The sequence below is a fragment of the Scomber japonicus genome, chromosome 14, assembly GCF_027409825.1.
Source record: "Scomber japonicus isolate fScoJap1 chromosome 14, fScoJap1.pri, whole genome shotgun sequence".
NCBI lineage: Eukaryota > Metazoa > Chordata > Actinopteri > Scombriformes > Scombridae > Scomber > Scomber japonicus.
In genome coordinates this window covers 27,549,991-27,576,544 of record NC_070591.1, presented here as the reverse complement: position 1 = coordinate 27,576,544, position 26,554 = coordinate 27,549,991, and the positions used below count along the sequence as shown (strand labels likewise).

The 26,554-nt window shown below is 41.4% G+C and overlaps 1 protein-coding gene across 1 annotated transcript in view; it reads right to left on the bottom strand.

The window, feature by feature from the left end:
- Positions 1-26,554, bottom strand: part of thada (THADA armadillo repeat containing) — a 98,785-nt gene that overhangs the window by 20,221 nt on the left and 52,010 nt on the right. Inside the window, exons 30-32 of the mRNA XM_053332555.1 lie at positions 17,523-17,626; positions 14,193-14,275; positions 4,227-4,588 (exon numbers count right to left, since the gene is read on the bottom strand). Coding sequence (XP_053188530.1) covers positions 4,227-4,588; positions 14,193-14,275; positions 17,523-17,626 — 549 coding nt within the window. The remainder of the gene's footprint in view (positions 1-4,226; positions 4,589-14,192; positions 14,276-17,522; positions 17,627-26,554) is intronic.

Here is a 26,554-nt window from a genome sequence, read left to right as displayed (position 1 = left end):
CTTCATCTCCACAGCTTCATTTTTTTTTGGTTTTGTTTCCATCTCCTCCTCCATCTCTTTCCCATGCTGTTTTCTTTGCCCGGTCACTCCTCCAGCGAAGGAGGCGGCTGACCGAGCCTGAGGAGGAAACGACTTGTTTTCCACCGCGTGAGCCCCCCGTTAAAAACACACACACACACACACATCCAGCAGAGAACACATGTTGACATTCCTGCTGCATATCTCAATGATTATTATTTCTTTCAGGACCTCAACCTGTTATTAGAGCTTTAAAATAAAAGCTCACTTTATAGGATCTGTGTGGGTGGAGAACAGGGGGGGGGGGGGGCGGCAAAAGGGGGCAAGCAACGTCTGTGTGTAAACATCTTAATATATATGTGTGTATGTGTATCTGTGTGTGTGTGAGAGCATGTGCGTGGGTGTTTGTATGCGTAGAAAATAGACATAGCAGCAAGGTAGACCTCTCTGTCTCTCTTTCCGACTCACTGGATGGTCTGAATCATGTTTAAAACAAAGTTTAATTATTAGGTTTGAAATAATGTTACACAATACAATGTTAGATTTAAAATAACTTAACTTAAGCATATTCTAATGAAGGCAGACCAGAGTTTTATTCATGAGTTGCGCTCTTATCAAACTTTCATGTGAATTTTTTAAATGTCATTTTGTTAAATATATAAATGATGAATTAAAAGACAGTGTAATGTGACCTGTGTAGCTTGTACTGACAAACTGACTTTTTTAATAGGGGAAATTTTAATTAGGAGTTTTTTTCAACATCTTTCAGTTCAATCTTTTGATTTTCAGGCTCATAAACTCTGCTCTCAACAACCTCATTTCCACTCACAGCAGGTAGCGGTTAGCTCTTAGCAAAACACCTCTGCTAAACCAACTGTACGCTACCTGAGACGGCTTAAACTAGCTCTAGTGACAAGCTAATATTAGCTCATAGCAGAGCATTTAGCAGCTAAAGAGTCAGATATTTCCATAAGGAGGACATAAACAAAGCCAAAACGGAGCGAATATGAGACTTAAATTAGTTAAGTCGTCAGAAATATGAGCCTAAAATGAATGCTAATGTTGCTACGTGTCTGCTGGATGTGTAAATAGCGACTGTTTGCTAGTAGCCGGTCAATGTTGTGCTTTGTTTGTTCTGCTTCCCCCAAGTGGCTAAAAAAAATCAATTAATGCAGCATTAAGTAGACTGCAAACACAGTTTTAGCTATTTTTAGAGTTAGTGACGATAGTACAACACAGCTAATATTGTCCATACTTCAGTGTTTGGAGACAAGTCATTTGGAAATGTTGAAATGAACCAACAAGGATTAGCCAATAGCCACAGTGGCCCATTATAACCTGTATGGTGGTAGTAGATGGCGATGTACAGTATTTGGCAGACAATAATTCAAAAAGTCCATTGGTTCTTTTCAACCCCAGTGAAAGTGAATCAATCATTAGGCCATTCATGTCAAGCCAGTGTCATTCATTATTTGGCTGCTGCTTTCCTCTTTCTTTATTGTTGTTTTCACTAAAAAGCTTCCCAGTTATCACCTGTGTTTTTCACCATTCTTCCACCCGTCTGTCAGCCAGCTATTCAACATAGCCAGCTCTAAAGCAGCTGGTCTGACCATCTTTAAGCTTCTGACTTTTACAACCTGCTTTAATGAGCTCCCGTCTTGCAACACACTCGGTTGCCCACATACTCAAATATACACAGTCACACGAAAACATGCCAACTCAGGCGTAGTCGCGTACAGACTTTCATGGCTGTAACATGCAAATAAACAGAGACGCCCACCCTGCAAGAGTAGACACACACACAAATGTTAACAGTTATAAAAGTTGCACTCTATCAAGCTTTCCTTACAGTCCTGTCTCAGCCTTGTTCTTTATGTCTTTATGACCTTTACAGTCTCAAGGTGTTGCTGCTTTTGGGCCTGTCCCAGTCTACCCACACGTGTGGTTTAGAGCGTGTAAGTTTGCATCTACATGCCACCAAGTTGCTGCTAAATGTCCTAGGTTAAAAAAAAAAATACCAACAGGCAGTACACTTAACCCACACTTAGTGCATCCCACAATTCAGTTGTTGGTGATAATGTGTCTATAAGCTGGTGTTACTAAAATAAATCAAAAGACATGAAGAGTTTATGTTGGATTTGGTGTGAAATTTATATTTTTATTCACTTTCAACACTACCCAGTACCAATGACTGTATGACAGCTCCCCAAAAGTGAAGCCAAAATATCTCGTTGTCCCATTGTGGTTGGCTAGAGTATAGGTCAAAATAAATCCCGCCCTCTCCGTGTTAGCACATGGGACAAGAGTGAAACTAAAAACAATCACACGTCAAAGTAGTACAAGAAGCACACGTCAAATAAATTTTTTCCCAAGATGGTTTCTGTCCATTTCTATAGTTCTTATAATGCTGTTTGTCCAAGTGCTCATTTTTCTGATAAGGGTGTTTATAATTAGTTATTTAATGATGTAAAAAGGGGGTTGTGAGGTCTTGATTGACAGCTGTGACAGCCGCTTCCAAACCTCTGTCAGGCCGTGGGCCATGTCCAGTTGGCCATCATCCCGTCAACTGACTCTGGCTCAAAATGATGTCACACGAGGAAGATGGCAGCTCCCAAAAAGGAGGTATTTTGGCTTCAGTTTTGCATAGCAGTAGGAAGTGGAGACACGTCGTCCATATTCATATTCAGTCAATGAGCAGAACCCACAGATGATGACTTAATATTGAAAACCTCTCTTTGATGAGAAACATACATGCTAAATATCATATATATTTTATTGTATAGCATGTACAGCAGTCTTGAGTGCTTATTGATTCAATTCTCGATTTCATTGATTTAGTAATTGCATTACTCCTTCAGTTTCTGAATGTGTCTGTCATCTGATTATAATTATTTGCTGCATAACTGCTCTTATTTATCTGTTCTATAAGTAGAAATAAAATAATACCAACAAAGCATCTCTATGTGTTTGTATTAACACAAGTAATATTGTCCGTAGTTACTGCAAACACATTAGACTACTCAAAAATACTGCAAGTGTGAGTATTGGGATTGACCCAAACTATCATTTGATATGAATCATTCATACTGCACAAATTTTTCACCAGTTCATTTTGTGTTATGAGGAGGAATTTATGAGCTTGAGCTCTGTGTCATTTCTAGTAAGCGGGTCAGTATGGCTCCAATCTTCTTGTCATTATCCCGTGCAGCATATTCCTTTAACACATTTGTCTTGAATAAGGACTTAAGATGACTTATGTTTTTTTTTTTTTTTTGCTTTCAGACTTTCAGACATCACCTCTGGGCAGAATAGCTGACCAACACTATGTCCTTGGCCAACTGCTACTCCTGCTATACTTCTCCCAGAATGCTTCAGTGAAGTCCAGGGCGAGCTATGGCAACTGGCCTGTTGGGTTGGCGTGTCCTTGGCGCAGGGGAGGCTCCACTTAACAGGGCCGACACTTTAAACATTAACGGCTGGGCTGTAAAGCAGCAGCCTGGCGAAGAATGCACGTCCAAACACACACACATGCACACAAAAAAAATAAAAAGAAACTAAAATACAACACAAGTCTGCAGCGGTGTGGAAACACATACACACAGTCAGAGTCAGTCCCGGCAGCGTCGGGTCGTGCCGGCTCTGGAGGAGTGTTAACGACAGGAGTAACAGAGCAGATCTGCTGGCTGGCTGGCCCGGCCTCGCTTTATGAACGCGCTGAAATACGACCTTCTGCCTTGAAACAGGAAATAGGTTGCATTTTCCCCTCCAAAACTTGTTGGAGTGGAGGCCTACTTAAGCCTCTCATGCGTGTGTGTCAGTGAGTAAGAGAATGAGCTCGCTGCCAGGGTGCTTGGCGTGTCCCCCTGCGGCCGATTAGCCTCTCACGCAAGCTTCTGGGAGATGAATTTGGACATTTAATCAATTTGTGGCGAATGACACTGTGACTCAGTCAAAACTGTGATGAATAGAGGAAGGCGTCTTTCTTGGAGAGGGTTCCTCATTGTGTGATGACAGTGACTGTGAGATTATACGACTCAAGGCCTCACACAGGGATGAAGAGCGGATCATACGCACACTCACATCAATAAAAAACAACCAGACACACAAATACAGACAACAAACAAATGCCTTTCCTATAATGTTTTTGTGTGTGTGTGTGTGTGTGTGTGTGTGTGTGTGTGTGTGTGTGTATGTGTGTGTGGTCTCACCTTGGCCAGACACGGGGGGTGTGTCTCATGAAGAGCCAGGCTGGTCAGGTTAGACAGGGTGGTCTTGTCCAGCCACCCTTCTTCTTCTTCCTCCTGCAGTCTCCTCAGGACTCCTTCCAGGGCCAGCTCCCGCACCTCGTACTGCGAGCATTGCAGCAGACACGGCAAGAGCTGGGTTGTGAGCTGAGGGCCACCCCAGAGCTCGGGGATCTCCACGCTGGCGCTGAGAGCCACCCGAGCCAGGCTGAGCAGGTACTGGGTGCTGCCGGGCCCCAGGGCGGCCGAGGATGCATCGGAGGTGACCAGGTCTGAGGACATGAGGACGGACAGAGACTCCCGACGAAGTTCGCTGACCTCTGAATCTGACAAACAAACACATGTAGATTTTAGCTGACAATTTAATATCAGGTAGCGATGCTATTATTGTTATAAGTGAGCTTAAAAGCTGGATCTGCAGATGTTTAAATCAATTTTTTAATCTCCTGTCTGAATAAACAATGATCCCTAAAGACAGAGAGCTGTGGGATGATATTGCTCCTGTTTCCAAAGACAATATGATCTAATTCCTCTTGAAAAAGGGTTGTTTGAGTTTTGAATTAGTTCTAATATGAGGGTCAGAGGATCACGTAATATTTCTGTCATGAGTGTAGCAGCCTTATCCTGATCTTTAATGTCTCCAGTTCAAGTCAAGATGATGACCTTCTTTAGTATGTTGGTCCTCCATCTCTTTCTCTATCACCTCATTTCCTGTCAGCTCACTAATATAGATATAAAATACTCAAAAATATATGGGGTAGGAAATTTTGATCACTTTTATTGGTTATCTTTTTATGACTGCAGGATGAAGTCACTGTTAAAGATTAATAGTTCTCAAGAAAGCGGCCAAGTTTCCATTCACTGCTCCATTAAATAATTTTCCATTTACTTCTTATTGTACATCTTTTAAATATATGACATACTGCTATACTCTGCTTCAATTGATATCAGATAAATGTTTTATTCATTTGCCTTCAATTCAAGTACAAGTCTGGCATTATTCTGTTTATTTAACTTTCAACAAATTCCATAAACTGACTTAAATCACTAATAATTAATGAGTTTGTCCCTCAGTACTGTCCTTTCACAGACATGAATCTTTCAAAAAGGTCCCAATAATATTATTATTATTTCAGTTTTAAAAGCCGTTACATTTTCTTAAACACCTGCAACTAGAATTCTGAGAAAACGTAATTCAAACAGGAGTAAACAGTTCATTTGTTGAGGACTATTTTCAGTGGTGGATTTGGCGTGTGGTGAGTATTCACAGCAGCAGGACGGTGAACTGTATGCACTAAAAAAACCCTCCAGTGATCATGTTCATCATCATTAAGGAACGTGTCATCGAGTTCAACTCATTGATAATATTTGATTTATTTTTGGACGGCAGTGGAGCTTTATGGCATTAAGATGTATCAAGCTTTAGATAACAGACAATACTTTAAGGATCACATCTTGTTGGTTTTGGTCTTTTTTGGGTTTTTGCTGACAGTAAGAAAAATATCACCAGATTCAACCAATAAACTGTAATCATTTCAAGCAGTACTTTCTCATGACGAATAAACTGATTTTGACTGTTTCTCATTGAGGATTAATATAGTTTTATCTTATCGTGACTGTGATATAGCTCGCCGTGTAGCTTTAACGTCATCAGGATGTGAGTTCACTGAGATATTCCCTGTGGTCACCCAGTCCAACATCTCTACAGGCTAAACAAACACACACAATCCCTTTGTGAAGCCAACAGATGCAAACAACAGAGCCGACTGAAGAAGCCAGTGTCCTCTGTTCCTTTCTATTTTGACTTTTATAGGAGAGGCTGCGCCAGTGTCTGTTTGGAAATGCCCACGGCTGTGCCAACCCAGCCACCTGTGAACATACACCCTTGGGGAGTGATGGACACACAAATAAAAACGAGCACGCACACACACCCACACACACCCACGCACTTCCTCTGAAATATAAGCATAATCCAAAGGCAGGGCAGCAATAGAGAAACCCAATGCCATTCTAAAGCTGTGCTCCTCCCTACAGTATTGCTCCAAGACTCCACACAGACCCTGCTTTGACAGCCAACTCAATTAGGTTAACATACGCACGCACACACACGCACACACACATACACACATACACACACACACACACACACACACACATATACAGAAGCTTATGAAACCCAGAAGCAACTCAATCTGGCCATGCAGCGCCACTCAAAACGTGGCCTGACAAAAGAGCGGGAAATGCTGCATTCCTCCAGAGATGGGCCAGGTTACCGTGGAGACAGGCCAGGTTACCATGGAACTTGATCCTCAAAGGGGGGTCCAGGGCCAAATAGGCATAGCCTAATGGTTATAATGGTGGGGAGGGAGGGTGGGAGGGAGTGGAGGGTAGGGGCACAGTAATGACACCGATGATGAAGGGAGGAGAGAAAGGAGGATGATTGAAGGAGAATGGGAGCGTGTCAAAGAGAAAACTTCTGTCTGTCATGGTGGAGTGGAGAGAAACAAGGAGACGGAGAGAGAGAGAGTGTGTGTGTGTGTGTCAAAGGTGTAGCAGAAACAGGCTGTCACACATTCAACTGTAATGCTACGGTCCTGATTCATACCTGACTCTTGCAAAAACACACAAAAACACCAGAAGGAGGAACACACAAGAAATAAAGAAAGTCAAAGCAAACGAAAGAAAGCGAGAACAAAAGAAGGGAGAAGAAAAACACCGTTAGTCAGGATGCAAAGCTGTTTTTTTTATGATGCCATTTATTAAAACAGCGTCTGGAGGAGGAGGAGGGGGGGGGGGGGGGGGGGTCGGTCAGGCATTCCCGGGGCAAATGAAAGGCGTTCCTCGGAGGACCATTTCAATGTGATTCTTCATGTCGGATTATAAACAACCATTATTCTCCCACAGCTGTGTTTATTTAAATCTGTGTCTACAACACTTGTGTCTCTTTATGCTGCTCATGTGCAAACCTGCAGCTGGATCGTGTCCAGACTCCATTAAGTCGCGATTACTATTTGATATTTATGGTACTCTGGGATCAGGTCTGGCTCGGTGGATTACTAATGTGGGGAAAGCTCTGGGATCATTCAGACTGGCGTGTTAACAAATGTCGGGGTTTTAATGTACTGTAATTCTTTTTAAACGCAGCTTTTCTGCTGCTAAAAACTAGGTTTGAAAAGTTTGTTTTTATATCAAAGTGGCTGGAATTCTAGCGGCGAAATGTTAATTTTGTCCTTTTGCCAGTTGGTGCTGGTAGGTAGCATTCAATGAGATTATATCGCAGCTTTCTCTCTTAAAACAGCCGCCTGCTGCATCTGGAAAAAGGGGGTTTATGAGAGCTGTGAGACTGAACTTTAACAGTAAAGATGTGAGCTGTTAAAAACAAAACAATGAGCTGAAAGATGGTAAAATGCGAGCTGTAACGTCACTTAATAATTCTCTATGGATTTTCAAATGTGAGTGACCCCTTTTACATTACACATAGTCATTTTGACCCATTGTTAATATAGAAATATTGATTAATGCAGCTTTAAAATAATTTAGTTCATAATATGAGTTTGCAGGAATCTAATTTCCCTGATAACTGAAGATTTACAGATTCACGTGTGGATGGTTATGCAGCAGCCTAAAGAAATGAAAAAACAATGAAAGAGAAAGTTGAAACTTGTTTTCGTTGATACATTCAAATCAATATAATTGCTGACCGTGCCATTAAACTTGAGCACAATCCCCCAATATGAATCCAGATTTCTCTACATCCTTTCTGGAAACAAAACATGGAAAGAAATCAGACTAAGGTGGAAGAAAATGCCACATTGAACTGAAAAATGTATATGTCTGTGGTTATGCTGATCTCCACAGTGCAATTGTCATGTTTTAGTCCGTGAAACCTGAAGCTGTAAAAAGCCGACCTTAACCTGGTGTTATTAGCATTCCTGTGCATACGCCCGAAATGAAAATAGTGGAGCCGCAATCTGTATAATGCAGTCCAAACTCTGGCAATCTATACCATCAACCCAACAAGCACACTAAATACCACTGAAGGAGGTTCAAACTGTATTCATATCATCTGTGGCTCATATGTCTAACCTGTGAGCTACAGAAAGAGCTATATGTGTGACGGCCTGTTTTACAACACAGGTCAAATATTTAAACTAAATGTAACCACCACATCTGGTTTAAATAAACCTGGGTCAATCATACAGTTGGTAGTTGAGGGTAAGATGGGAACTAAATTGAGTTTGGATGTAGGACGCAAGGTCAGCAAACTGGTCCAGAGAACACTCTGTGATACAAACAGCCAACAACACCATGTATTTTTAGAGGTGTCACTGGGAAATAGGCACAACAGTGTCCTGAAAATCCAAGAAGAAAGTGTATTGGGTGGTGTTGGGTCGGTGTAGGTGTGTGTCTGTAAGCTCGCTGGCTGTCCTATAGCGCGGTCCATAGCCCACTAAAAGCTGGCAGTAAAGACGCTTTGCTGTGTCAAGCTAGAACTCTGGCTAGACACTTGCACATGCTCTCACACGCAAGCACACAGCTGGATTTCACATCAGCTTCCACCGTCATTACCCAAACTGTGAAAAACAAACCCCAGACGCTACGTGTGTGTGTGTGTGTGTGTGTGTCTGTCAGTGTGAGAGAGGTGACCTCCCTTCTTATGCTGATGAAGCTTTACAATTTACCCTCCCTCTAATTACCCTAAAATCTCTGTCCCTACATATAGATATATATGTGTGTGTGTTCCTTGGTAAACAACAGCAAGCTAGAAAATGACAACTTTGTCAAACAGCCTCAAAGAGAAAATGCTAGATTCCTAAATTCATTAGGGAGCAGTTTTACCACTTCACTAGCCAGAATACTGTTAAAAAAAGTACCACAGACGGTCTGCCAAAAGATTATGATAAAGGAGTGGATTCAGAAGTGAAGACAATTTATTGTGCCAAAATATTAATACCACTCTGACAGCAACGTGAAAAAGTTCAATACTACATCTATCAAATGAAAGCACTGACTATTCTTAAAAGGCTAAAATCCCATTCAACAAATCCTCATGGGCGCTGGTTTCCAACCTTTTTTGGCTTGTGACCATTTATAGCCAAGCGATGTGTGCTTGTGATCCATTGTTACAGGTTGTGTAATGAGCAGTGAGCGGGTCAACCAAAGAGCGATGCTCCTTTCTTAGTTTTATCTGTACAGTATCATAGTACTGAGGCTTCACAAAAAAAACCAAAAAAAACAAAAAAAAGTCTAAAAAAAAATCAACTATTTTTAGACAGAAATGTTTATTCTCTTCTTCTTGAACCCTCTGATTTATCTTGTGACCCCCTTGGGCAATCCTGACCTCCGGGTTTTTAACAATTTAAAGTCTGGACGGCATAAATTGGGCACTTGTAGTATCTTGTAGTATTTAAGTTGTCTTGACACTGGATTGCAGCAGTTGGTGCACATTTATGACAATAGTAGCACATCTTAAAGTTAAGTAGGTGTGAGCAGCCACATATGGAAGTACGTGGCTTACCAAGCTGTCCAACGTTAACATCAATCCCATGTGCTGAAGCTGCTGGAAGCCTAATTATAGAAACATCCTTTTTGGTGTGCTTCTCTACTATAAAACAGCTTCAATTTAGAGGACATGTTCGGATTGGATGTTTTAAAGTCTTTATTAATATGACACTTATGTACTCAAATGTACAGTACCATTGAAAAGTTTGGACTCATTCGAGGGTACTTCTTTATTTTTACTATTTTCTACCCCGTCGAGCAACACTGAGCACATAAAAACTATGAAATAACACATGGAATTATGAGCTAAAAAAAAAGTGTGAACCAAAATGATTCATATTTGAGATTCCTCAAAGTAGCCACTGTTTGCCTTGGTGACAGCTTTTCAGACTCTTGGCATCGCCTCGACCAGCTTCCTGAGGTCGTCACCTGGTATGCTCGTCCAACGGTCTTGGAGGAGTTCCCACATATGCTGAGCACTTGTTGGCTGCTTTTTCCCTCACGCTGCGGTCCAACTCATCCCAAACTGTCTCAATTGGGTTTATGTGAGGTGATTGTGGAGGCCTGCTCATCTGATGGAGCGCTGCATCACTCTGCTTCTTGGTCAAAAAGTCCTAAAAAAAAACCTGGAGGTGTGTTTTTGGGTCATTGTCCTATTGAGAAACTCTAAGCACGAACCAGATGGGATGGCGTGCTGATGTTGTGGTATCCATGTTGGTTAGGTGTGCCTTGAATTATGAATAAATAGCAGACAGTGTCACCAGAGGAGCCCCCGCACATTATAACTCTTCCTCTTCCATGATTCATAGAGGTAACCACACATACAGATACATCTGTTGATCTTCTCTGTGTCTCACAGTGGTTGGAACCAAAAACCTTTAAAAAAAACAACAACTTCAGAACAAAGATTTCCACTAAAGTCCATTACTTGTGTTTCTTGCCCAAATTATTCTCTTCTTATTGCTGGTTTCTTTGCAGCAGTTTGACCATGAAGGCCTGATTCACATAGTCTGTCATGTGTCTGCTACTTGAACTCTCCCAAGTATTGATGTTGGCTCTAATCTCGTTGATTTGTGAGGCTGGTAAAACTAATTAACTTCCTGCAGCAGAAGAACTCTTGGTCTTCCTTTCCTGATAGGTCCTCATGAGATCCACCATCATCATAGTATTTGATGGTTATTGTGATTGAAACTTTAAAAGTTCTTGAAAGCTTCTGGATTACCTGACCTTCATGTCTTAAAACAATGATGACTCTTTACTTAGTAGGGTGGTTATGGCCATAATATGGATTACTACAGTTGTGGAATATTTGTTGTATACCAGCAGTACCTTGACACAGCACAAGTGATGGTCTTAAACACATTAGGAGGACAAGAAAATCCACTGATTACTTTTTAACAAGGCACACCTGTTCACTGAAAACCTGCAGTTGATGACATCTTGAAGCTGGTTAAGTTACTGCAAATAGTCTGCAAAGCAGTGAATACTTTGAGGAATACTTTGAGGAAAAGAAAAACTCTTGAATAAGGAGGTGTGTCCAAACCTTTGACTTGTACTGTACATTGAAAGAGTTTCAGGTTGTTGTAATAACTCCTCTCTATACTGTCAATGAAGCAATACCTCCATTCATCCATCCATTTTCTGCCACTTATTCGGGGCCAGGTCACCGTGGCATTAGGCTGAGCAATGAAACCCAGACATCCTTCTCCTTAGCTACGCTCATCAGCTCCACCTGGGGGATCCCAAGGCCATGAGAGGTATATAATCCCTCCAGCATGTTCTGGGTCTGCCCTGGGGTCTCTTCCCAGTTGGATGTACCCAGAACATCACTAAAAGGAGGTGTCCAGGAGGCATTCTGCCCAAACCACCTCAGCTGGCTACTACTAGCCTGCCCCAGATGTCTGAACTCCTGACCCTATGTCTAAGGCTGAGCAAAACATTAATAGATCAAATACAGAAATGGGGGATAAAATCCACAGTTCTTGTTACCTTACCATTTTCTTTGTACCTTATCATGTTTCCCCAGACAGTGTTTCCTTGTTGAGTGGCATGCTCTGGTTGTTCTATTCATGGGACTAAACATCTGCAATGAACCTACATGTGACGTCCAGGATGATAACCTCCACTTGATTAGTCTAACTCAGACTGCTGAAGGTTTGTATCCTGAGCTTTTATGTGCAAAAACAAATTGATATTTCTAAGTAAAAGACAATGTGTATCCAGTCTGCCAGCTGCTCTTTGAGGAACAGCATGAAACCTTCTGCAGAGGTGTGTGTCATGAGGTGTTGTGACTCACCCACTCTTAAAATGCTTGCTCTGCAGTGCTACTAGTGGAAAAAAACTACACAGAATACCTTTAACCTAAACTTTTGTCCCCCATTTTGTACAGCGTAGCCATGCTACATACTGGCCATGGTCAGTATGGAAAGGAACAATTATTATAGCAATAAATAACTGTATCTATCCTTTCCTATCCATAATTAGGTCATAGACATGCTATCCTGACAACATTCAAAAGTACAACTGTAAAGAGAATAAAATATTATATAAAATTAAATTTTACATTTCTAGAGACATGTTCATTTATCAGGAACTCAATTCTGGCTAATTCCTAATTCCCTGCAAGAAACAGCAACTGTTATAACTTATAACATATTTTAATATCATCATCTGCTACTGCACTAATGGAAATATGAGAAATAAACTTGTTTTTGGCCCGATTTATCCTCTCTCCATTTGTCTCAGTCTCTTTGTCTACTTTCCTGTTTTCGTCTCGCTCCAAAACTTTGCTTCTCATTTTACTGGCATGGTGGTAGAGTGGAGAAACAGAAGACTGGTTGAGGTAGAAGTGAAGCAATAGACGGAGGGGGCTTTTTTTATGAGTCCGCATGGATCAAAGGGCTGGTGTGTGTGTGTGTGTGTGTGTGTGTGTGTTTGTGTGTGTGTGTGTGTGTGTGTGTGTGTGTGCACACACAAAGACCTGTGTTCAGAGCTGAGAGGTATTGGCTGGTAAATGCAAAGTTCCTACTTAAAAAGGAAGGAAAGAAAGAAAAAAGGGGAATTGTTCCTTTATTCCTAGTGTCGGACACTCTTAAAGACCCTGCTGCTTTCATGGCCTTTTAACTCAACATCTGATTTGTCTAAAAATGCAATTACACCACAGGAAAAAAGGGTGAGGGATTGGAAATGAGAGATCGAAGGAAGGGAGAAATAAAAAAAGACAGACCAGCAGAGGACTCAAACACCCCCACAGGCAAAGACAGACTTATGATAATAATAGAGAGGCATTAGAGGTGTGTAAGCTAGAGGGAGCGTGCTTATTTTGTTATGTAAGGGGGCCAAGCCGCGTCGGGCCAGGCCGGGCCCTGAATCTACAGGCTTGTTTTGAGAAATCCTCGGTATTTCCACTGTCAAATGCGAACATGTGTTCAGCACATGGCCGACTGAAAACATAAGTGCCTCCCCCTCCTCTCTCTCTCTTTTATTTTCCCTCTCCGTACAGCGCTCCTCCATAAACTGGGTCATAGGCACAATCCCACCATCTGTCAGAGAACGCTCGCCTTCGGTTTCACATTCCTCCACCGCGGAGACCGGGCCGTGCACATGTGCGCACAACCACACACACACACACATAGACACACACACCAGGGGGCTTCTCTGAACTATCCGAGACATGAGGCTGACTTCTGTCAACAGTCGGTCTAAATGGAGAGCGCGGGGGACAGCCTTGCCGGCAAACGTTGCGGCCTCGTCTGTTCAGACGTACAGGCATTCAAAGTCAAATTCGCAGCAAATGGAGGGAACACAGTTGCTGCTCACCGGGCTGATGAACTCCACGGCAACTGGCTGACATCAGCAAAAGATGTCTAAAGCAAGATGAAGTCTAAACATAAGTGACAGCAAATGCTTTTAAAACTGATTAAAATATTTTCCACTCATTATTAAGTACTTAATTAATTTATTATAAAGTCGTATTATTAGGGGACTCACTTCATTCATATCTAATTAATTTACTATATACTTCATATTCAATATACAGTATGGAATATACTATGTCCATAAACTCTCTTTACTGCAAAGACACTTTCACTGTTGTCATTGACTGAAGCGGATGCTGTAGCTGTTTGAGTGACATGCATAGAAGCCACATTAAGAAAAGCTGGGTAATGTTTCCAAAGCCAAATATACCACTGGCTAAAGCTGGCCTACTATCTTTGTGGCCCATTTTACTGTATCAATAGAAACTCAGCAAAACACATTAGAAATATCACATTAAATCTAATATTTTTTAAAGAACACACACTTTTAACATTTTAAGTGCCACACCTGGATTGGATTAAACTGTATGTATTCAAATGGTAACTGTGTGTATATTTACTGGTATCACTGTCAGTAAATATGTACATTTTCTTCTTCAGCTGCACTTACCTTCCAGGAGACTGATCTTCGGCCCACACAGGCAGACCAAGACATCCAGAAAGGCTCCTCTGGTCACCACACAGCTATTCTGTCTGAAATGAAAATGTACAAAAAAGATCATTTGCTTTATTTATAGTTTTTTTAACTATAGTTAACTAATGTAACCTGGATGATATGTTTCAACTTTTGATCATGTATTATGGAAGAAAATCTAGCACAACTTTATTATTGCTAGATTTGAATTTGTTGATAAAAAAATACCAAATTCGTGCTTAAGAAGCTCTTATAATGAAGGCCCCCTTTTGTTAAGGAAGCCTGTTAAATGTTCCTTCAACACTTATCAAGCTGAAGTGATAAAACTGCAGCCTCCAGTCTCTGGTTATCTGATTTTCCCTCAAGATCAGAGACAGTAGATTTTCTGAAAAAAACAGGCCAATGTCTGACTACAAAATAATGAATTAGGTCATTGCACATTTATACTTCAATGGCTTCTTCAGTTGTGAGGAGCTTTGTATGTTGCTGCAGTTTAAAGTTTGATCTCAAAGGCTGACGTCATTTCTCCAGGTCCTGATCAGTGCATCACTGCAGTGACCTCTTGATGGGGATTATTATTTACATTTATTATCAATGGTTGCTGTGTTTAGAATGGTAAAATAAAGGCTTCTAGGATGAAACTTTATTATTGACACTAAGTCAAGGCACACTAAGGAGCCTTTTCCAGAGTTTTCAACCACAGAGGAGTTTTATGTATTGTGTCTTCTGCTGCATGTTTGACATAACTTTTAAAAATCCTCTGATGATGCTCTGTTTTTGACCTTGACCCTAACCAAATACACTGACAGGAATATTAACCCTCACATACATGTCTTTGAGGGTGGGAGGGAAATGGAAACTGAGTGGAAACCCATGCAAATAAGGAGAAAGATGGAAACTACAATTTATGTAGTGCAACATTGTAACAAAAGTTTTCAAGTTCAGACCGTACTCTTTAAAGTGTTTTCTCTAATGCATTTGTTTGGGCTGTAGTAAGTCTACCTGAGCAACTCCATGTCACCATACTGCAGTGCCATTGTTTGAATATACTGTAAATCCATCTCATCCAAGTATAAAATCTGAAAATGTCTGGAGACTTTTAGTAACTACTGTATCTCAAATGTCTGTATATGTGTAAAGCTGTGTGTACATGACATTCTCTGTCTCATTATCTCAACATTCATATATACTGCACAAACCCAAACAGGTCCCTTTTCTTCTCAACAGACATTTTGACTGATAGGTGTTATTAATAAACACTAACGATGGCTTGCACCCACTAAGCCAGATTGCACAATAGCAGTACTGAAACTGAAGCAGCTAAATGGAACTGTGCCTCTTGTAACATGTTTAAATGTCTTCTGTGGCAAAAAGGCTGATTATGCATCATTATGTGTGATGCTGCTGTAAAATGTGGCCCTGCTCAGGAAGTATTCAGACTTCCTTTTCCTGTGCTGCAACTGGGCAATCATTTTAAGCATACATTTATTTTGCAAGTCACTGATTAAGGATTGATTAATAAGTATAGTTTCTAAAATGTCAGAAAACAGTGAAAATGCTCATCATGATGTCTCTAAGTTCAATGTAATGTCTTCAAATTGGTCTATTTTGGACAGTCCAAAACCCCATAACTTTCAGTTTGTGATGGAATAAAACTCAACAAATCAACCAAATGTTTGGTATTTTTTCTTGATAGATGACTGTTAATGTTATATTGATCGACTAATCAATAAACTACTCGCCTTTTGAGCGCTATTCCACAGCTGGTGCATGTGACCGCGGTCGAGACAACAGATGAGTCATTTAAATGTAGACTAACCAAACAAAAAGTTACTGTTATTACTGGGTCACCAGCTCACTCAAAAACATGCTGAATGGATTTGTGTTTGTGTGTGTGTTTTCGTTTGCGGTGGATCCTTGAAGCCAAGAAATGTTGGGACCATCACATGAGATGCCCCCAGCGTTACGATCATGAATTTCAGTAATTTACTTCGAGTATAAAACACAAACAAGTATAGATTAGAACAGAGAAACTGGTTGTGTTTATTCCCTCTCTATTCATAACTACATAATAATCAATTTACTACGTAGCTTACCGCTTCTTTGCTTTAACAAGTTATGATGTAGAATTATTACTTATAGTATTTGTGAATGTTGACATTGAAAAAGGTGCGTGTATAGGTTGGTGTTAAAGTGAGGCAGCGTGTGTGGGCGATGCGAAGTGTGTGTGTGTGTTTGGTTTATGTGTGCCCTCAATCACTGCTGTGACCGCACTGCTGTGAGAGCCCACAAGTGTGTGTGTGCGAGAACAAGGGACACAGTGTGCGAGCTTGACGTCACGTTTTCATCACTCAGATATTAATAACACACACACACACCCACACAAACCCTTCGCACACTTTTCACATACACACATACACACACGTGATGGGAGAAGAGGGGCTGGGGGACAGTGTGTGTGTGTTTGAATGTAAGGTAAGTAATAGTATAGTCTGTGAGAAGTTGACTCATTTGATCATGATCCAAACAATACGTTGCAGTATAGTTGAGCTGAGTTGAGTGTCTGCAGTCACCGCTACAGCGTTGTCACCCTCTGGGACGGCCGGGAAAAGTCCGAAATGACACAATATCGAAACGGTGTGAGGCCAAAACCCAGCACTGACTCAGACCAGACGAACAATGCATTCCATCGTTTTTGGAAGGTGGCCGTTTCAAATTAGTGGTGTTCTGGAAGAGAGAGGAGGTTTCTTTTCCCAAAAACAGATATCCTCTGACCTGTCGTGGCCTTAGATCTGGGCGCCTGGTGCTGCGGTGCTGCATGATCAAACGGACGGACGGTGGGCGCGCTCTGGTGAGCAAGAATCCACCTCGTCATCTTAATAAAGGCTCATCAGTGTAACCAAGCGGAGCTAGCAGGGCTAATGTTGCTAACCCAGCGACCCGGTGTTATCTGCTGTAGGCCTGCATGAGTGAGACTGGAGACCCAGAACTGACCTCAGCCAGGCAGGAGGGTGGACGGGTGGGTGAGTGGGAGGGGTAATCTGTGACCCATCTTGAGGGCTCGATCTTTGGTGAGAGGGGCCAGAGGTAGAAGGGAGGATGGGGGAGGGTGGGGGGTCTGCGGATGGAACAGCAGGCGGTCTCTTTGAAATGGAAGCCTGGGCAGGACATGAAGCGGACACGGTCAGGGAGGGGATGAACGGTGAGACAAGGAGCTATTCTTCTGGTGAGGGAGCTGGAAGAGCAGGAGGGATGCTTATCTGTGAGTGCATGTGTGTGTGTGTCTGTGTGTGTGTCTAAGATTACCGAGAGGCGAGCCACATGCGCTGACGGAGGGCTTTGCCGATGCCATTTCCTGCTGGCAGGGGTCTGTGTGAGTCAGTCTGGTAGGAGCGCAGTAGAAACAGCACCTGTATACACACAAATACAACATACACTCAACTTCATATACTTGTAAAGGCCATAATTTATTACATTTATACACACGTTGATACATGGGGCAGTAAAATTACAAAATGTTGCTTATTTTCTCATCCTCTAATAAGAGTCTACAGCCATGCTAACTGCTTTTTGAGACATTTAGATACTGTTACTGGCACTGGACATAAGTACAGTCCATTTGTTCGAAACCACAGCACTGACAACACTGACATTTTGACCTGATGATAAAGCTAGACTCAAAGTCAGAGGATTCCTACAGTTCACAAAGTTCACGAATGTCTGCACCAAACGTGTCGAGGTAATTCATGCAAAAGTCGTCAAAGACATTCCACTGTGAATCACAAATGTCAACCACAGGGTACTTTGTCCAGGGACCATTAATGTCTGTACCAAAATACAGTAGGTGCCAATCCACCTTGTAGATCTGGAAATAATTTAAAGAAGATTTTGATTTGGGGACCATGAATGTCTATACATAAATCATAGAGCCATGCCGTTACCTAAGAACACACTAATAAAAGTGTTGTGGCCTCCTTGTGCCAAACTCTCGTTTAAACAGTCAATGTAAGATTTCAGTCTGAGCAACTCTTAACTTCTAAATCTAGATGACTCTCTCCACACGAGACACAACAAAATCATGTTTGTAACCAGATTGTTGAGTCTAACGGTCATGACATGAGTCTGTTAACAGTACACAGCAATGTCACCCACTGTTAGGCAATACACCTAAATTAGCTCTTAAAAGAAGGTAGTGTCCTTCCTTGAAACATGCTACTAGCTCCAGGGAAGCATTATTCCTGTGGCCCCTGTGGTGTAAATGTGTGTGTCAAGAGGATAAGTAAGGAAACAAATGTCTGCTGTAATGCCAAGTCCAATTGGTCACAGAAACGGTGAATAAATTGACAAATCAAATGATGACGTTTCATTCCTTTCATTGTAGCTGATGTGACAGTGTGTGACTGAGCCAGTCTGTAGCAGGTGGACTGGTGGTTGGGAGTGTTCAAAGGCCAGGACACAGGCTGGCTGGCTGGCTGGCTGGGGTGTGTATTCTGGGCCTTGGTAAGTATACTCTTTAAGCCGGGGCCATGGCCACAGACCAGTAGGAAGCCATTCATTACGCTGTGCAGGGAAGGCAACATGGGGAAAAACCAGGCCGACCACGTAGCACCAAGCCTGGCCACTGAGTCCTGGCCTGCCCCTTCTCTTCTCCTGCAGTCTCCACGCCCAGGCAACACCCACTGGCTCACACAAACAACTTCCACACCCCATGGTCCTTCTTCCTCTTGCTGTCACTCTCTATGGGGCTTTTCCACCTACAAGGAGCCAGTGTTGGAGCGGGTTCCCAAAACCAAATATTGAACCATTCCAAGTGGTTCCAGTACTGAAAAACTGGTTCTGAGGGATTGGTAATCTTGAAACAGGCTCTGTAAATATTATCTAAGCTTTTGAATCACATCCATGAATCCCATGTGACTCACAAATGCAAGAACGTGTTTTCATTTCTGGTGAGAGCTCCGACTAATTCTGACAGTTTTGCAGGTCAATCACCTATGACGAAGTTTAACAATTTTTATTATTCATGTTTTTTTTAAATTAATCTTTTGTTTAAGAATGGACTGGAGTCGTTCATCATTGAAAAGTGTCCCAACACCCAGTTTTTTTTTTACATACAAAGTTACTTAACTAGTCATTTAGAGCATCACTCTTATAGACCACCTACAGTCTAATATCACCTTGATCAATAATCCTGATTCACTACATTAGACCTGTAATATCATGGCCTGTTTTGATGCAGAGTGTGAACCAGTTTTATTGGACTGCACACAAGTTTGACCAAGCCGACAAAACAATATACCATGTTCTGGTTTCTACAAGATAATGTTATCTATGTCAAGGGCAGGGTAATGTTACCATAAACCCAACATAGTTTGTATGTAACAAGAAACATCATGAGCAGCGAAGATCATTTTAGGTTTGATTTGACGAAACATTTAAAAGTTACAAAAAAGGTCAAAGGTCAACTTCTGTCTTGGACATAGTGCTAATAATAAAAGGTAAAAAGGGTTAATATGGTCTATGTGTGATTAACAATAATCATGTCAAGGTGCAAGCTGCAGGACCACCACCAAAGATAATCTTGACAAGTCTTAAGGTTTTTTTGCTTGCAGGCTGGCGAAACTCACAAACCAAAGTATGTGATTCTCCATGCATGTTGGTATGCTCTGTGTTTAATGCTGAGAGAGCCATTACATCTAGTCATGAAGTCAGTCGACTCATTCGGAAGCACAGGGCCTGCTGATTAAAAGGTTGGTTCAGCAGCGACACTGGTGCCAGCGCTGGTTCCAGTGTCAGAGGAAACCTTGTGTCTTCATTCCCTCTCGCTGCACTCTCCAGCTACACCTCATCCACCGAGTTGGGAAGTCCCTGCATGGGAGGCTCAACCGGCTCAATCCAGCCCAGCACGGAGAAAACCGGAATATTTATAGAAAATGCTGCCTCCCTGTTCCTCCTCCCAAAGACGGAGTGCAAGAACTACACCCCATGTGGGAGGACATGCTGGGATTGTATCAAACTAAAATGAATGGGAGACGATAAGACAGCAGCACAGACATTCAGTTCTGGCTGACTTGTTGTTGACCAAATTTCAACTTTTTTAATATTTTGACTGATTAACCCCTGTGTCAGAATGTGGCTTTTTTTGTATTTGTTATGACTGTTATCACCATAAAGTACTATGCATAAGATTGCCCTGTGACAACTACTTCTTGTGTAAGAGATTAAGTTAAATTACAGTATATCCTCCAGACTTTCCTATACAATATATGTTACAGAAAATATAGTTTTAGTATCAGCTTCAATAAGATAATTTCAATTTAAAAAGGCTTCTGAATTTATTTAAACATAAATATTAGTGACCAGACTGAAAGTGAATGACTTTTACAAGTGACATTTTATCTTAAAAATTAGATTGTGTTTGGCCACTTGGGGGCAGCAGAGCGAGCTGTAAGCACAACTCAGGTTAGCGAAAAATTGCCTATGTACACATCTACATTAGCATGCATTTTTAGTAGTGAGTGGCCACCTGACCAATATGGTGTGCATTACTCATTCTCAACATGCACTTCAGTTTTAGTCTCTTAGAGAAACAAAAAATCAATCGCTTTTAAGTTGCTTAATGCTCAACCATGTTCCCAAGGTAGCTGCTAACTCTGTATGTCTGACAAACAATGAGCTAAAAAATACTAAAATGCTCGGTAGATAGTAAATTGCCTGTGTGATTAGTCTTTATTTTATCTACTGTTGACATAATATATTGATTAGTGCAGCTTTAAATCCCTAATATTCTCTTTACTTTATGACTATATTAGCACAATGAACCCACCACCTAAGCTTTGGGTTGCAACTTGTAAGAAGCAAAAATCTTGGTGAAGCAGTGCTAAATATGAAGAATATCAAAACCTATTTGTATGCCTTGTTTTCTTGTGAGACGTTTAACTGCTTGTATGTATGTGTATTTCTGTGTATGAGTGTGTGTTGCAACAAGCCTTACTCCTCTTTTTGGCCCGGTAAAAATAGTGGTGGTGGATGTGAGGTCCCTTCAGACTCTGTTATCAGCCTGCCCTGCCGTCCCTCCCACTGCCGCAACCACAGACTGACCACACGCTGTAGCGAGCATGCACACACACAGGCACATGCACACACACACAGACACAGGCGCGCGCACACACACACAGACACACACACAGACACACACACACACACACACACACACCAAGTACAAGTGCAAATAATTGCATGCCAATCCATGGCTCAGTCTAGTAAAACACACGCACAAAGAAACATATAAATCGGCTTTCACATAAAACCAGATAGAGGTTAGGCAAAGTGTGGACGCGCCCAATTAGGCAGAAAGAAATCCCCATAAAGACCGGCTAAATTTAAAAAGAAATAAACACACTCTTCCTTCACATAGCTGGATTTTTTTGCACAAAAAAAGCATACATGCACCCTCTAGACACCAAGTCATACTCCCTCACATAGGCATATGCGTATAGGCGTGACAACCAAGCAGTTTAGCGGTGTGTGTATGTCTGTAAAGGCATGGAAGAACTGGTAAACTAAGAGTTTATCTTTGTCAGTGTTAGAACAGCGTCTCTCACGTAGCCCCCAGGGAGCTGTTTGTTTCTTCCATTATGTCCTCCTACTTGTAACCACACTCCAACATTATCTGGACACATCGTCTTTATAACGATGCACACATCAATGACAATAGAATTATCTAAAGAAAACAAATTAAAGATGCTGCACAGTGGAAGCTGACGAAGCTGACGTTAATCTATTCGTGGAGTTCTGACAAACTTAGTTCAGAACTCTTTTAGCAGACTTAAAAACGGTACAAAAAAAGATTTGATTCTGCTTTATTGTCAGAACTGCATCGAGGCTAACAATAAATATTTCTGCAGTTATTAATATGGGGAGTTGCAGATTATTCTCTTCTTCTTAGAGTGACAAAATGTTCAAAGTCTCCATTAAAGTGTCCACTTACTAGCTCTGTCTGGGGCTTTTAACATTTCTTCGTCTTCGTCACTGCGTAGAGTATGCTCAGTTGTCATCATATGACTTGAGTGTGGTACTTATGTCATCAACCTTGTTTCCTTCTAACTTTATACAGCCAGATTTTTTTCATTTCTAAATTTGTAGTCTTCAGGCCCAACCAATATTACCTCAAGTGACATCACTTGAGTGTAGCAGTAATACTCCCCAAGACTTAAAAATAGATTCAAGGGATTAAGTCAAGTAGTTTCTCTTTAATGCAATGGGTCCCCAGCATGGCAGACCTCGTAATGTGGCTCCACTAGCTTGTAACAACTTCAAGACTAAAGTGTGATACAGGTATCAAACACCTGATAATCAACTTGGAAAAGATACTTCTTGTGTTATAAGCTGCACAGCTGGTTGATTCAGCCCTGAGGGTTTTCTCAGAAAGCCCAGGCAGACCACTACCCAAAGTTCCTTGTCACAGCAAACTGAAAGAAAATTATTGGAAGAGAGACGGAAGAATTTGGGGAAAAACCAGCACCGACATCACTGCTTCCACAGAAAAAGACGCTGATGCTCCTGGTTCACAAGCCTCCTTCTCCTCAGTCTCATTTAGCCTCTGTTGTGGAAATACACAAAGGATTACATCCGTCGAGTTGGCTCTCCTCAAACCACCACAGGCCGCAGCTTTAATACTTCTGGCCCATACCAGGCATTGTGGGCCAGGGCTGCTGCTGGCGCGTGTCGAGAGCACAGTCCAGCGTCGGGTTGGGTTAGTGCCGGTCTGTCCGACGGGCTTGTTAAGCTCGGTTCAGGTTATATCATCAAAGGTTTGGGGCACTTTGGAGTAATTGAAATGATTCCTGTGTGTTTTAAGATGCTTTAACAAAGACAAAGGCCTTATTCAGGTCGTCAAAGGACAGGGCTGTCTACAGAAACAGGACAGAACAGCTGGAGTTTATCCCCATTCTGTATTAGTATTTAAAATGTTCCAGTGTCCTCAGTTTTAACTTCAAATAGAAACACTCTTGATTCTTGGATAAAATAATGATCATATTGGTTTATGTTGTCACCATCTGTTTTAATTATTTCATTCACATTAGCCACTATTAACGTAATGCTTTCTTCCATTTACCTTGAAAGTTGGAAGTCAGAGCTGGGAATGACATCACACCCAAGTTTGAGTGTTCCAGTTTGAAGTCCGAAAACCAGTTCTAGTCAGGTTAGCCACTGATAACAAAATCAGTTGATAAAAACGCATTTTGCTGTATTTCACACATACAAATGGGGTAGTAACATGTTCACTGATAGAAGTTGAACAGTGCTGTGTGTATGACTGATTTAATGAGACTGTTGATGCACGTGGCTACTGTCTTGGATTTTGAGGTTGGGGCTAATGAGGTCCTTCCGAGTCGGAAATCCGACTTCAAGCGGCATTCCAGTTGAAATTTCTGACTGGGAACTTGGAAATTCCAACTTTTGAATCCTAATGGAATGCATCATTACAGACCCGAATCTTTGACCAAACTGTAGGTCAAGTTGCACTGTGGGTAATTTAAGCATCAGGTCCTAAAGAGGAGTCCAACAATGTGATGGAGTGCAATGCTAAATCAGTTGAGCACTCAAAGGATTTCTGCTCAGTGGAGCACTTTGAAAAAGCTTCAAACATAAGTAAAGAAATAAGGACTACACGCACTCCTTCCATTCTGTTTAATACAGTATAAAACTCAAGGTCCTGTCTGCAGTGACTTAGAAGAACTGCAATATTAGAATGAATAAATTGGGGTTGGACAGAACCATTTTCATGTCTGCTGCTATTAGACTTCTTAACAGTGTTTGAGAAAGTCAGCAGGGTGGTACTGCCTGTCTCAGTAGCTGTGATGGTTCCCAGCTCCACACTTGGCTCACTAACAGTTGTTCTTTGACAATAACAGAGGAAGTAATTTCTCCCTCGAGCAAAAACATCTGCTACCTGTTAAGACATACACCCACACACGCATTCAAGCATATTAACATACATTAAAGCGTTTCCAACGGCTGAACACAATGTCCTCATCGTTTTGGAATAAACATGAGTACACAAACACAAATACGTTTGGGTGCGTACAGTAGTTCTTACACTCCGGTTGCTCATTTTATTTTAAACCTTGTATCTCCCCATAGCACATGAGTGCAGATCATTTTACACACACACACTCCACAGCATGCATGGCCACTATCTCCTCTATCAGTGACTGTGTGAGATGCTTCCCTCCACACGTACGCTGCAGACATCTATCTCTGTTTTACTATGTTTAGACCGCTTCACCTGCATGAAACTCTACAACTTCTGCTATGACAGTCCAGGCCCCTTCTCACAACTAATCACGCCTTAACATATCTGCCTTCATCATCTCCATAATGCCCCCACCCAACCACCTACCTACACAACTGCTATCTATAGCCTGGTTACAGACCGTCCTCACAGATATACACCACACTCTCTTTGTCAGTAGTTTGGAAGCCCTGTTCAATCAAATGTTTTTTGGGTGTGTTTTACACTGTTGTAGTGATGCCGTTTGATGTCCAGAATAAAAAGGAGCCGTTGTATCAAAGATGTTGTGACACACGCTGCCAAGTAACACCAACTAAATCATGAAAGAAGTTGTAACCTTACCTTTCACACAATTCACATACTGTGGTGGTTCGGGACAAATACAAATAATGTTACACCCCTAAAGAATAGTGTGCATAAGATGCCCGTGCAAATTAGAAGACAGCCTGTGACGTAAAAAGTGAAACGTCAGTGGAAGCGAAAAGGAAATGAATCATGTAGGCAGCCGTTTGTGATCTCTCTTCTGCAGGAGAAGAGAAATAGTTGAAAGTCTGCAGAGACAATGTACAAAGTGGGCTTAAACCACAGGGTCAAATACATTGGGGCGGGTAAAGTTGTCTGGTTATTAGCTCTTATTAAGACATTGAGCTCTGACTTCCAACTTTCAAGGTAAATGGAAGAAAGCATTACGTTAATAGTGGCTAATGTGAATGAAATAATTAAAACAGATGTTGACAACATAAACCAATATGATCATTATATTATCCAAGAATCAAGAGTGTTTCTATTTGAAGTAAAACTGAGGACACTGGAACATTTTAAATACTAATACAGAATGGGGATAAACTCCAGCTGTTCTGTCCTGTTTCTGTAGACAGCCCTGTCCTTTGACGACCTGAATAAGGCCTTTGTCTTTGTTAAAGCAAACACACAGGAATAATTTCAATTAATCCAAAGATCCAGTGCAAATTAGAAGACAGTCTGTGATGTAAAATGTGCTGATGCGCTTTCAGTGGAAGGAAAAAGGAAATGAAATGTCAGTGGAAGGGCTGTAGGCAGCCGTTTGTGATCTCTCTTCTGCAGGAGAAGAGAACTAGTTGAAAGACAAGTCTGCAGAGACAATATACAAAGTGGGCTTAAACCACAGGGTCAAATTCATTGGGGTGGTTAATGTCTGGTTACTAGCTCTTATTGAGACATTGAGACTTTTATATACAGTAGACAGCAAGCAGTCCAGAGCAGGGGACTGTTCAGCAGGTCATTAGTATTTTATCTTTCTCTTTTCATGTGTACGCTGCAGACATCTATCTCTGTTTTACTATGTTTAGACCGCTTCACCTGCATGAAACTCTACAACTTCTGCTATGACAGTCCAGGCCCCTTCTCACAACTAAACACGCCTTAACATATCTGCCTTCATCATCTCCATAATGCCCCCACCCAACCACCTACCTACACAACTGCTATCTATAGCCTGGTTACAGACCGTCCTCACAGATATACACCACACTCTCTTTGTCAGTAGTTTGGAAGCCCTGTTCAATCAAATGTTTTTTGGGTGTTTTTTACACTGTTGTAGTGATGCCGTTTGATGTCCAGAATAAAAAGGAGCCGTTGTATCAAAGATGTTGTGACACGCGCTGCCAAGTAGCACCAACTAAATCATGAAAGAAGTTGTAACCTTACCTTTCGCACAATTCACATATTTTCTTTATGAGCTGTAAATGTTCTATTTCCAGAATCTTAACAGTTTTTTTTATTGAAACTCTTAAAGATGTCGTCAAGTGGAAGATGAGTTTGTGCTACACTACAAGTTTGACATTTTACCAACACTGTAAGAATAAAGAAGCACATTCCAGTTATTCGGTCAGGGGTGAGATGCTTCACTCCTCACAGTTGTACAGCATTTAGAAGAAAATTAAAAGTTACATTAACATTTTCTTTTTTTACATAATGTTTGTTTTTTTGAAAATATCACGACTTGCTACTGCAAGACCTGTAGATAAACAAATGTAGATCACCAAAGTGCAAATCAGCATCAACA